Below are 12617 nucleotides of genomic sequence, written 5' to 3'. Positions count from 1 at the left end.
CATCCTCCCCGGTACGCTCGTTTTCGCAGCGCAAGTCGCAGCGTCGGCTGCTAAGGAGAAGCGCGTGCCACTGTCTTCCCGCCGCCTCCGTCGCATAGAGGCGCATACCAAGTCATTCCAGATGAAGACGATGGACGACACGCACATACGTCTGGTCAAGAACCTCACCACGGCTTACGACATCTTCCAAGCTATCTGCAAGAAGTACGAGGGTGCCGCGTTCCATGGCGACCCGTACTATATTCTGCACTTCCTCATGGAAACCAAGTACGAGGAAGGGAGTGACGTGAATGAGTTCTTTCTCATCCTCGAAGACGCAATGGGAGCCGCGTCCAAGGCGACCGAATCAGTCCTCACCGACGGACAAAAGTTTGTCTACCTGTTCCACTCTATGCCAGCGTCCTGGAAGGACGACCTGCGCATTTGGAAAGGTAACCGGAAGTACATCCCGTATGACGAGCTCAAGACGATCATCGAGGACAAGATCCGCAAAATGGAGGCTGAGACGCGTTACACTCTGGCGAAGGATACCCCTGAAAGTCGCACTACCAAGGGAGAGCGGGCTCTCATTGCTCCAGCCCAAGCGCCGGCACGTCCGGTGACCGACAGCCAGGTCTGCAGCTACTGCCAGAAGCCTCGCCATGATATTCGGCAATGTCGAGGGCTGCAAAAGGACCTTCGGGGTGGTACTGTGAAGGCGGGAACCGTCCTGCCTGCGAACTTTGAGTTCCGCGGTGGAAACTCTAACCGGTCCCACCCCTACGAATGACGTGGCAACAACTCCGGTCGTGGACGTGGATCCTGGAAGACTGGCGGTCGAGGTCGGACCAACGGCGGTCGGGGTGGCAACAACCGCGACAACAACAGCAAGGGACATCAGCAATCTCGTCGTGATGAAGGTGGATATGATCAGTTCCGCCGTGAAGAAGCACGCATCGCTGTCGCGACAGTGGTCAAGCCTGTTCCACCCGCCATCAGCCTAACGGCTCAAGCATCCACCACCTTCGACCCCAGCTGGACGGTCGACTCGGGCTGCACCAGCCATGTCACCCAGCATGCCGAGTGGTTCGTTTCGAAGACTCCTGCTACTGGCACGATTACGGTCGGTGGGAAGTCTGAGATACCCATTGAAGGCACAGGTGATGTCGTCCTTCAGGTGACCGATTCTAAGGGAGGTCAGCGACAGCTGACGTTGCGTGACGTACTTTACGCACCGCAGCTTCACTACAACCTGCTGTCGGTCGCTGCCGCTGTGGAACACGATTTCCGCTTCACGTTCCAGCGAGCCGTGTGCACGGTTCAGACCGACCACCGCTTCAACCTCAAGGCGAAGAAGTCAACCACTGCGAAGCTGTACCAGTTTACGGCCACGCCGATCCCGAAGCAAGAAGCCCACGTGGCTACCTCTGGTAAGTCCACTGCTATTATGCTCTTGCACAAAAGACTTGGTCATCCTAATATTCGTGTCTTACAGGCACTCACTAAGGACCAAGCCCTCCACGGACTCGATGCCAACACCGGAGTTCCTAAAGACAATTTCTTTTGCTCTGCATGTACTTACGCGAAGTCACACCGCGCTGCATTTCCTTCCAATAGACGTGTTGAACGTGCTTCAATGCCGTTGCAAAAAGTTCACTCTGGTATCTGTGGGCCACTACCCGTTTCTAGTCTCAGCGGTTGTCGCTACTTTGTCGTCTTCATTGACGACTTTACGCGATACATGTTTGCGTACCCTATTAAAACTCGTAGCCAACTTTACTCTTGCTACGAAGACTTCAGGATGAAAGCCTTAAACATCTTCCGCTCTGATGTGCACACCCTAGAATATCCAGGTCCTACCTCGGACTTGGATGTTCAGGTCCTTCAAGCTGATAATGCAAAGGAGTACGAGAAGCTAGGCCGCATACTCCTTAAACGATACGGAACTCATGCGCAATTTACCAACGCTTACACACCACAGCAAAACGGTGTCGCTGAGCGACGCATGCGCACGATTCTGGAACGTGTACGTGCCCTCCTACTTGATGCCAAACTGCCCAAAGCGCTCTGGGCAGAATGTGTCAGTCACGTGACTACACTACTTAACATGACACCGAGTGAGAACACCTACACTTGCAGTCCCTATGAGCTATGGTACAATCGCAAACCGAGTGTGCCGTATCTGAAGGTGTTTGGGTGTGCTGCATACGCACACATCAATGATATATACAGGGATAAGCTAGATGCACGAGCAAAGCTCTGTCTATATCTAGGCATTCCTAGTCACAAAAAGGGGTATCGCCTCATGGACGTTTCGACGATGGCCATCGTTTACAGCCGTGACGTCGTCTTTCAGGAAGACAGCTTTCCAACCCTTGAGGATGTCGACGACGCACCCGATCCATTGCCTCTACCGGCTCATCTGGTTGTTACTGCCCCGTCTGGTGATAGTCCCACGTCCAATATCCAAACCAGCCAATCCCCAAGGGTCGGACCAAGCAGTCCCCCGAAGGTCGGACCTGATGTCCCACCCCTTATAACACCTGCAGCGACGCCGACTCCGCTGAACGATGCCACTGATGCTAATGACCGAGGCGAAATCATCTATTCTTTTGTAACGGAAACGCCTTCAACACCTCCACAGTCCCCTGCTAAACGTCCTCGACACGAGGAAGCAGTCAACCTTACAGAGCTGAAGTCAGAGGAGGATACTCAAGAAAACAATGAACGTACAACTCAAACTCTTAGTCTGCTTGCTACCCGGTATGTGCCTGAGCCTAAGTCCTACAAAGCAGCCATGAAATCCCCTTATGCTAGACAATGGCGAATTGCTGCGGAATCTGAATTTGCGTCACTCATGAACAATGAAACGTGGGCTCTGCTTCCACCACCCAAAGGCCGCCGTGTTCTCCAAAACCGGTGGGTCTTCGTTGTGAAGTACACAGGCTCGGGTGAAATCGACCGGTTTAAGGCACGCCTAGTTATTAAAGGCTTTCTACAGCAATATGGCATTGACTACAACGAGATCTTTTCTCCTGTTATCAGGATGGAGGTCCTACGCCTCCTCCTGGTCATAGCAGCATTACTAGACTACGAGGTTCATCAGATGGATGTGAAGACAGCCTTCTTAAATGGCTTCCTCTCGGAAGAAATCTACATGGCCCAGCCCGAAGGTTTCGCTGCTGCTGGCCAAGAGCACCTTGTCTGCAAACTCCTCAAGAGCCTTTACGGCCTTAAACAAGCACCTCGTATTTGGTATCAGACACTGTGCGCCTTCCTTGAGAGCCTCGGCTTTCACAAATTGATTAAAGATAGCTGCGTCTTTATGGCAACCTTTGATGGCCAAGTATGCTACATTGCTGTCTACATGGACGATCTGCTTATCATAGCACCCACTGTCAGCCTCGTCTGCCGTATTAAATCGGCCCTGAAACAGAGATTTTCAATGACAGATTTAGGGGAGGTGATGTACATTCTCGGCTGGTCCATTGAACGGAACCGTAAAGCCCGAACAATCTTTATTCACCAGCAAAAGTACGCTACAAATGTCCTCGATAAGTTCAAACATCTTATTTCGTACCCTACTGCGACGCCCTCAGACCGCAGCATCAAGCTTACAAAAGCCATGGAGCCTCAGACCCAAGAAGAGAGGGAGGCTATGAAAGACATCCCATACAGAGAAGTCGTAGGCAGTCTGTTGTATCTCATGGTTGGAACTCGCCCAGATCTAGCATGCTACATGCGCGAAGTCAGCCAATTCTTAGTTAACCCTGGAAAGGAGCACTGGAAAGCTGTAGTAAGAGGTCTAAAATATCTATCTGGTACAACTGACCAAGGTTTGCTACTTGGTGGATCGACGTCGGTTGATGCTAGCAACCTAGCTGATCATCTCACAGCCTACACAGACTCCGACTATGCTAATTGCCCTGACACTAGAAGGTCAGTTGGTGGGTATGTCACAATGATCGGAACAAGTCCGATTTCATGGCTTTCGAGGAATCACCATACGGTAGTGCTCTCGACGACAGAGGCTGAGTATATCGCACTGTGTCATTGCATGCATGAGGTAATCTTCCTCAAACTGTTACTGAAAGAGCTTGGGTTCACGACAAGTAAAGCTACTGTCATTATGGAGGACAACCAAAGCTGCATCAAAATTGCTAGCAACCCAGAACTACACGGACGATCAAAGCATATTGACATCCGTTACCATTTTGTTCAGGAAAAGGTAGAACGACACGAATTCAGCGTTGTTTACTGCAACACCAAGTCAATGGTCGCAGATATTTTCACCAAGTCACTTGACAAGCATCAGTTCCGGAATTTAAGAAGACAACTAGGAATGCAATCATTCAAGGAATTAGCAAATAGATAGATCAATAATCACTGTCAAATACATATATTTTCACAATATTAGTGAGTCACAGGACAGCGTGGGGTTTCCCCTACAATAGGTTTACCCACTGCATCCTATAGGTTTTACCCTCAACGAGGTTTCCTTGGTACACAGCCACCGAATATGCTAACAATAATAATGTGAAAATGAATGACAAAGTCAAAAGAAGCACATGCATTATCTGCTTAAGCGTCAAGAGCTACCTTACGCACAAACATAAGGCTATTAATCCACTCACCATAGCGTCCCAAGCTACGCTTGACCGACCCATCATGAGCGGTGTACTTGCGACCCTGCACCTCCAAAACGAACGCATGCCCGACGCCCATGGTATTGCTGGCAGCCACAATGTAGAAGCCGTCCTCGAGCTTCAAACGCTTGATGCCTGGGACGCCACGATGTCCAGAGCGCTGACGATTAAAATCCAGGTCTTGCATCGAGATGGGTAAACCAGCACGCTTCAGCAGGGCGAGAAAGGCCTTGAACACATTCCAGCGGATGCCACGAGAAAACTTCACTCCACGGCGGTGCGACTCTGCGAGAAAGCTCTCAACCTCAACGTCTGGCACTGCTGATGGATTACCCAGCAAACGCACAGCCAGCTGCAGCGTCTTGAACAAGCACGTGCCGCTGGCGTTGGCACCGATCAGCGTCGGCACAGCCTTTCGCTCCCAGCACAGGAAGGTGTCCGGACGTCTCGCTAGCACCCACGCATCCACCATGAGCATGGCATAGCCAATGCCGTCCGCCTTGAGCGACTTCTTAGGCTCCCAGGTCGGGTCCCAGCTTTCCGGTCCCGCATAGTTCAGCGGCTTCTTCCAGACGACCTTGTACTTAGTACCAGTAGTCGTTTCCTTGCGGTCCGAGAGATACGCCACAGGCCACGTCGTGGCTTGAGTCTGCTCCTTCGGCGGCAGCGTGGAGCTGACCTGCACCTGCTCCTTAGATAGCGTCCGTGCGCTGACCTTCATCTGCTGCTGACCTGAGCGCTTGCCACCACATGACATCCTGTCCACCTGCAGGGTACGCGCCATGGCTGTTCTGGGCTAAAACAACCCCGATACAACCAAAACACACACAAAGCAAGTAAAGGCAAAAGAACAGTGTATTTAAAATATACTGCCTCTGCCCTGGATGCCAAAAGTGGAAATGAGCACCTGCATGCAGGCGCCGGCGCGAGGTCTACAGAATGCTTTTCAAACACCGTACTGAATTTAGTGTGCGACACGAAAAGGCAACTTGTGTGCTGTGACCGATATGGTCACAATCAATCTGATGACGTCCGAAACGGACTCTACAAACTAATGACTATGAAAACTAATAAACTTTGGCTACCAGGCCTCATTTGCAAACTTGCCGTGTAAGGCGCACTTGGCCCGAAGGGCCAAATGGCAGTTCATGTCTCTCAACGAGGAGAGCCCAAATCCGGCCTCCGATGAGCTCTAGGCGTTCTACAAGCGCCAGAAAACGCAAAAAGTTGTTTTCGGCCACGCCGTTTTGTGAAATTGCACGATCTGACTGAACGAGTTTGCCAGGGATGTGCAACCCAATTTTGACCAATAATCTTCATCCCTGATGGCGAGCCAGGGAGGCTGTTGAGGTTAGGCTCGGCCACCTCGTGACTCAAATAAGACATATATTATGCATTACCGGAGTGGCTATCTGAAAGGCAACTTCCACTCTGAAACGGTTGGCAATGGCCAACCTGTACTATGTTTTTGGCAGCAGTATAGAGTTTTCTAGCTTCGTTGTTCTTCTAACTGCTCATTGATGCTCACTATTTCTTTTACCATTCTCCGTACAAGTTCTGTCCTTCAAGCGCTAAAGCTGCCCCCGCAACATTCTTGAGCTTGGAGAAGAGCAGATGACGCTTCAGGAACTCGCCAGCCCGGGTGATTGCAAACGTGGCAGTAAACCGCTTGTGGCTGCTACCTCCTTCCGCAATAACACCTCCCTGGCGCCCCGGGGTGCAATAGTTGCGTTGGGCTCGGTCTCAAAGTATCTCGGTACTTGGTCCATGTTTATTATGTTGCACGATTCGATCCGGTGCTCATCGATCAGACTTTGTCCGTCGTGGATGAACTTTAGGCACACCTCCTTGGCATCTGCAGAAAGCGTCCGCGTGGTTGTGTGGCGGCGCGATACAAGATTGTAGCGGTTCTTGAATTTCGACAAACCAGCCGGAAGAAGCCCTGAAAGTCGGAGGCGAGGAGCCCGATGAGTCATTTTCAGCCAGGCTCCGGCTGATATTGAGGGCTTGGAGCTGAATATATTTATCTTTGACACGAAGACCCTTCTTGTTCCTGCTTTTCACCCAAGCATCCAGTCGTTCTTCCAACCGCTGGTGCTGCGGCTACTGTCCAGCTCCGGGAAATCGACGCATCACACGAGCGCAAGCCTGTCAATCCTTCGAGACAGCGTCCATCTCCTCTCTCTTGTTGTACCAGTCCCGTACGATGGATGCTGACGAAATTTTGTGCTTCTTCGCCAACGCGTGAAATCCGCGCCCACGTACATTCCTTTCGTACTCGCTGACAACGGCTCGTTTAAAGTCAAGGCTGTAACTGACTCGTTTCGTTTCGACTGACATTTCTGAGTGATGAGACTTGTGTGTCCACGGAGTGTTGCGAAATGTGCCACCAGCAGCCGCCTACCAAGCAGAGATGGTTGGCTGTGACGATAGGTTTGAGGGTAGCTGGAGGCGCGTCACTTACACTGCCGATGGCAGCAATAGCACATGGTAAGGTAGGCGTTCTTTTTCGCCATGCTTTCAATTCGAGGGTCTGCTGAACGATGTGTTTTTGCACTCCTTCGAAGTTAACGCCTAGGCGTCTCGTACGGGGTAAGACGGTAGTCGGATCAAGGGGCATCTGGGAGGAATCCACCGGACCAGAGATAATTACTGTGATAACCTCTAACAGTTTATGAAACCGTGAACTGTAGATTGGATAACATTGGGAAGGTTTCATTCGATGCTGTACGGAAATCGTGCGGAGCTTTAGAAGCTTACGCACTTAACATTTTCTCACGTTCCAGAAGGTGATGGAATGTGTGATGCATGCTAGTGGATCCAACGAGAACAAGCTTCCCCATGTCGGTAAAAGCAAGCTTCGACGTGAGGGAAAGCTGTGATGTCATGTGTCGCACCCTTCGCGTGCTCCGAGCAGTTTATTGCAAAGCCCCTCGTGTCCACAGAGACCTCTACATTCAAACCGTACAAGTGGTGTTTGCCACTGTAGTACTTGCCATTCTCTTGAATGGATCCACCGGGTCGCCAACTCTGTTGGAAAGTCACGTCGACGGCGTACAGCGCGCAAGGGAAGTAGCTGAAAGCATTGCCGGACGTGGCAACGGCTCGCATCTTCGTGTCATCACAGCGGCTCTCAACTTGATCTACGTACAGCTTAGGGGGAATGAGCTGTATGAACTTGGTCACTGTCTCCATGAAAGACGTCGATGGGAGCCTAAAAATCTCAAAGAGGTGCTGCCAATTCCCTCCCTGCTTCAGCGTAACCAGCGTCATGAAAAACGCATCCTTCCCGCTAATTGGCGAACGGCGTCCTCTGCCAACGTTGTAGTTCACAACTATAAAGTCGCGAATGGAGAGCCATAACTCGTTGAACTCGCGCGTGGTGAAGTTGGTCATGTCTTCCACCCCAGACGAACCACCGATGTCACGATACCGATCGAAGTGGGGCGTGTCTGTCTCTTCGTCATCGATGTCATGAAGTCGGGTGGCTAGATACTGCCCCATGTCTTGCTCTCTGGCGATACGACGCTCCTCTATTGCGTTTAGGACAGCCTGAACATGATCGCGTTCGGCCTGCGCGGTACGTACGGCGGGGGTGCTGTGTGAGACCTGCCGGGCAAGCGCTCCGCGAGAACTGTGGCTGACACGACCAACGGGAGCACTCTGAGAATTGCGGTATTGCTGAGCTTCGATAGTTGGTTGGCGAGGCATAAGTCACTTGGTCTTGTATGTGCGGACGCAAAAGACGAGGATAATCGACAAATGAGCATTGTTTTTCCCGAGAATTCAAAGCGTTCGGGATAGATTTGAGCGTTCGCGTGGCGAGAGCTCTCCCGTGAAGAAGCAAATGTTTTTCGGTCCAGCAGGTTCTTCCCACTGTTTTGGATTTGTGGCTTTTAACAGCGTTTCTCGGCGAGTTACATATACGCTTTGGGCTAACCATCTGATCTTTATGCCAGAACAAACCAACTCGAGAAACGACCTAATCATTTCCATGCGCTTCAGATGCTTTTCGTTTTGCAGTTGCTGTGGAAAGGTCATCGAGGCAATCTTTCACGCCCGGAGGAAGTATATACTTCTCTCCGATCCACAACAACTGTCACGTACCAACTCTTAAGCCAAATTCACAACTATTGTCAGGTAAAGTGACTTGCTTTTATTATTGAATTCCATGGGCAAGCCAGCCGCTTGCATTTTGACATATGCGCAGGGCGGAAGTTGTTGCCGCCGCCATCTTTCATGCATGCCTCCATCGTCGCTTGGAGTGAGAGAAAGGTGTTGTTTAGCGTTGAGCTCGGCAGCTCCCAAAACGCTTCTGTCACCGCCATCACCAGTTCGTCCAGCGTTCTGGTTGTCTTCTTTATCTGCCGTGCTTAAATTGCATTGAACACCCCCAAGTCACAGACATTCAAAAGGGTGGGCGACATCTGAAGTGTGTTCCCTGTCGACCATTCATCGACGGCAACGCGTACACCATTTGAATCGCCTTGCTCACGAGTCTCGTTTTAGCCCAATCAGAGCCTTCTAACGCATATATTGACCAATAGAGACCAATGGATGCGGTTTCCTGACAGCAAAAGTTGTGGATCGGAGTATTATAGTAGTCGATTTATTTGCTGGTCTAAGGCATTAACTGGAGCCTAAAGAAGGCGGCAAAACAACACAATAATACAAACCTCACTAAAACTACGGCCACCCGTTCGATCGACCACGATGACAGACTCGCTGACTCCGACCCTGTTCGCGTGTGCGCTGGACGTGCTAACCACGGGCGATGCGTTTGCCAAGGCCGAGAAGACGTCCAAGTACGTGGCGCAATGGAAAAGTGGCGCTATCGAGGTCGTTTGCAACGACGACGACGATGTGAACAACGTACCCGACCATCCAGCGCGCCCCGAGAACGTGGAGGTCGTCCCAGCTTACAAGACCAAGCAGGGATCTCGCAAGGCTTTCGTGCACAGGTAAATAACAACAACCTTCCTAGTGAACTGTCGGCGAGTTTTGGCGCTGCTGATGGCGAGGCTCTGCAAGGCCTCAGGACCACTGGAATTTGTGATGCAAACCTCATACTGACTACGTTGTTGTGTGCGTTGTGCATTTAAAAGCTTGGCACACGCAGAAAGCTACGCGATTGACCTCATGTGGGATATAGTGTGCCGATTCGTACCGCATAACCTCCCGCGTGCTTTCTACGACGACTGGGTCCGCGTTGCTGGCGAGGAGGCAGAGCACTTTAACAGTTGGGCACACCGCCTGACAGAGCTGGGCAGCTACTACGGAGATCTCGCGGGCCATGAAGGGCTCTGGGACGCAGCATACGAGACCCGCGAGAGCATTCTGGCACGTTTGGCAGTGGTTCATCTTGTCCACGAAGCACGCGGGCTGGATGTGTTCCCGAACGCTGTCCATCGCTTCGAGAAGGCGAGCGATGAAGTGAGTCTGACAATTATTCACAAGAATTACCGCGAGGAGACCACTCACGTGGGTGCTGGAGTGCGTTGGTTCCGCTATGTCTGTGAGCGGGATGGCGATGACCCGATTGCCAAGTTCCAAGAGATTGTGCCGCAGTATTACAGGGGCCTGCTGAAGCCACCTTTCAACAAGGAGGCGCGCGACAAGGCTGGTATGTTGGAGGAATGGTACCTCCCTTTAAGCACGGAAGCTGCTGCTGGTGTGGAGAAACAGTGTGCGGCTGTCGATGAAGCCGCTGCGGCAATCTCCTCAATCAAGCTGGACTCGGCGACGTCGTAGCAGGCAAGTTGCACTGTTCAAGGGTCCGACAACTAAGACGCCGTTACGTTTACCACGAAAAGAGGATGTACTTCAATTGATCACCATGTCTACAACTCACCAGCTACACATCGACTAGAACGCCACAAAATACACGCGAGACTGGACAACCTTCCTACATTTGTGGAGTCGACATGTCTGACAGGACACCGCACGTGCCCTCGCTGGAAGAGCCCCGGGCAAGACGGATGTAGCCGTCCTCGCCCCAGTACGAGCCCCACGAGTTGCGGATCTTGATCGATGATGAATCGTAGCCCACCGCAACTACAGCATGGTCCAGGTCCGAGGTATCGCACGAGGACACAACGCCACCCGTGTACTGCTTCCAGACATTGTTTCCGGAGGACACTGCCACGACCACCGGGTGCTCATTCACAGCACTCAGCAACTCATCTTCACCCGATAGCTGTGAGTACCCTGTGATGCCAGTGTCCTGCGAGTTGCAGCTGGAGCTGCAAGAGTCCGCGTAGCCGCTGTCTGACGTGTACGGATAGCTGTCTTCGGTGCACAGCCCGTTCTGTTGCACGTACTCAAACGCGTAGACTGGAGCACCGCCACTGCAGCCCCAGTTCTGAGAGTCACAGCTCACCAACTGCTGTTCCGAGTACTTGGTAAGTGACGTTTTCCCATTTGCGATGCACTGCGCCGACTCGACGGTTGACACCGTAGCGAAGGCCCAGCAGGAACCGCAAGCTCCTTGGCTTTGGATCGGAGCCACGCACTCGGATGTCGACCAGTCCACTGAACCGGAGTTGACGGTCGCTTCCTCTGTCGCTGCAGGTGAGGACGTTGCAGCGGGCTGTGCCGTGGCTGGCGCGTTGGTCGCTGGAGCTCGCGTCCACTTCTCAGGATGCCAAAAGTCGTACGCGCCACCTTCCGAGAGCACATTGGCGGAGCTGTCGGTCGTGGGCTGAACAGTGCCTGCTGTTAATTCACCGATCAGGTCTTGAAAAACTGACCCGAGTGTTTTCATGATTGAAGCGGTGTCGAAGCTCCCGTCGAGTACGTCGGCGAATGAATCCAAGCTCGCGTCGCTGCGAAGGCGGCGAGACGCAGTTCCGCTGCTACTCCCCGAGGTTGAGTTGCCACGGACGTACGAATTGAGCACGAACTTGTTGAATTCGTCGTCGGTCAGAGCAGAGAATGGCGACATGATGGAGAAGTTGGCGTCTGGGTTGGCTTTCTGCACGGTAGCAATGTTCTGCTTGGTCAAGAAGATACGCTGGCGAAGATCCTCCTCTTGGTCATCGGTGCTACGGTCCTCCGAGACTGGCATCCAGCCGTTCTTCTGGGCAACATCACCGAATTTGCTCTTCCACTCGTCGAGATCGGCTTGGACGGTGTCCTTCTCTTCGAGGTAGCGGTGGTAGTCGATACCGGCGTGCATTGGTCGAGCGACCGCAGGTGTGGCAGTCACGAGCACCGCCACAACGGCTGCGTTCGCGTAGCCAAAACTTGAAGTGCGCATCGTTACTGGTGTCGGCGTGTCCTGGAGAACTTGAACTGGCAAAGTGGTTGTTGCTTCGATAGTGAATTTGGAAATGAGCTTTCGATCCACTCTCAAAGGAGTCTGCAGTGCACGTCTAGCGCAACGCGGTGTTCTGCCCACTGAAGCCACATCTCAACCGCTGCAGCCCCATGCGAACGGAGAAAATCGAGCTTCGGACCGTATTCACCCTGCCACGCAGCCAAGTTCACGCGGTGCCTGATGTCGATGACATGTTCTGGACGTCCCAGCTGGAAGAGCAGACAGTTCCCTGCCTGGAAACGACTCGCAGTTACCCACTCGTCTGCGCTTCAACCACCACAACAGTGAGTGCTCCCAGGGCAGTTGTTAATGTGCCGGAGACTTCTGTATCCAATGTCTCCTTCCCTTTACTGGTTGCGACGCGCCCTCGCTCCAACGAAATGGAGATCACTGCAAACTCAAGATCTAAGTCGCCAGGGGTTAGCAACAGAAATCAAGTGCTGCTTGAACGATTTCTTTTTTGGTTTCAGGCACCACTTTCTTGAACAATATCATCGCGAACTCGGTTCGACTAGCAAGGGAAACCGCAGCGAAGCACCGGCAACATCCGTCGCCTTAGTCCAGTGGTACTTTTTCCAGTATTGTTTCAAAAGTTTTCAAACGCAGGAGTGAGGAGAACAATGTGTACTACTGGTATTATTTACAAGGGATTCCACGACACACACGAAGCTCAA

The 12617-nt window shown here is 52.2% G+C and overlaps 2 protein-coding genes across 2 annotated transcripts; one reads left to right on the top strand and one right to left on the bottom strand.

The window, feature by feature from the left end:
* Positions 1-9338: 9338 nt before the first annotated feature.
* On the top strand, positions 9339-10376 carry KRP23_1386 (uncharacterized protein; the record flags this gene model as incomplete). Its single annotated transcript, XM_067884520.1, has 2 exons — positions 9339-9586; positions 9731-10376. The coding sequence occupies 2 exons, from the start codon at positions 9339-9341 to the stop codon at positions 10374-10376; spliced, it is 894 nt and encodes a 297-aa protein (XP_067751959.1).
* A 154-nt stretch (positions 10377-10530) lies between these two features.
* On the bottom strand, positions 10531-11883 carry KRP23_1385 (Germination-specific cysteine protease 1; the record flags this gene model as incomplete). The annotated part of the gene is made up of 1 exon (XM_067884509.1): positions 10531-11883. The coding sequence occupies one exon, from the start codon at positions 11881-11883 to the stop codon at positions 10531-10533; it is 1353 nt and encodes a 450-aa protein (XP_067751958.1).
* Positions 11884-12617: the final 734 nt, after the last annotated feature.

The sequence above is a fragment of the Phytophthora ramorum genome (assembly GCF_020800215.1).
Source record: "Phytophthora ramorum isolate Pr-102 chromosome Unknown Phyram_PR-102_s0001, whole genome shotgun sequence".
In the NCBI taxonomy this organism is placed as follows: domain Eukaryota; phylum Oomycota; class Peronosporomycetes; order Peronosporales; family Peronosporaceae; genus Phytophthora; species Phytophthora ramorum.
The sequence above is the reverse complement of the archived record's forward strand: the minus strand, read 5'-3'. Positions and strand labels throughout refer to the sequence as shown.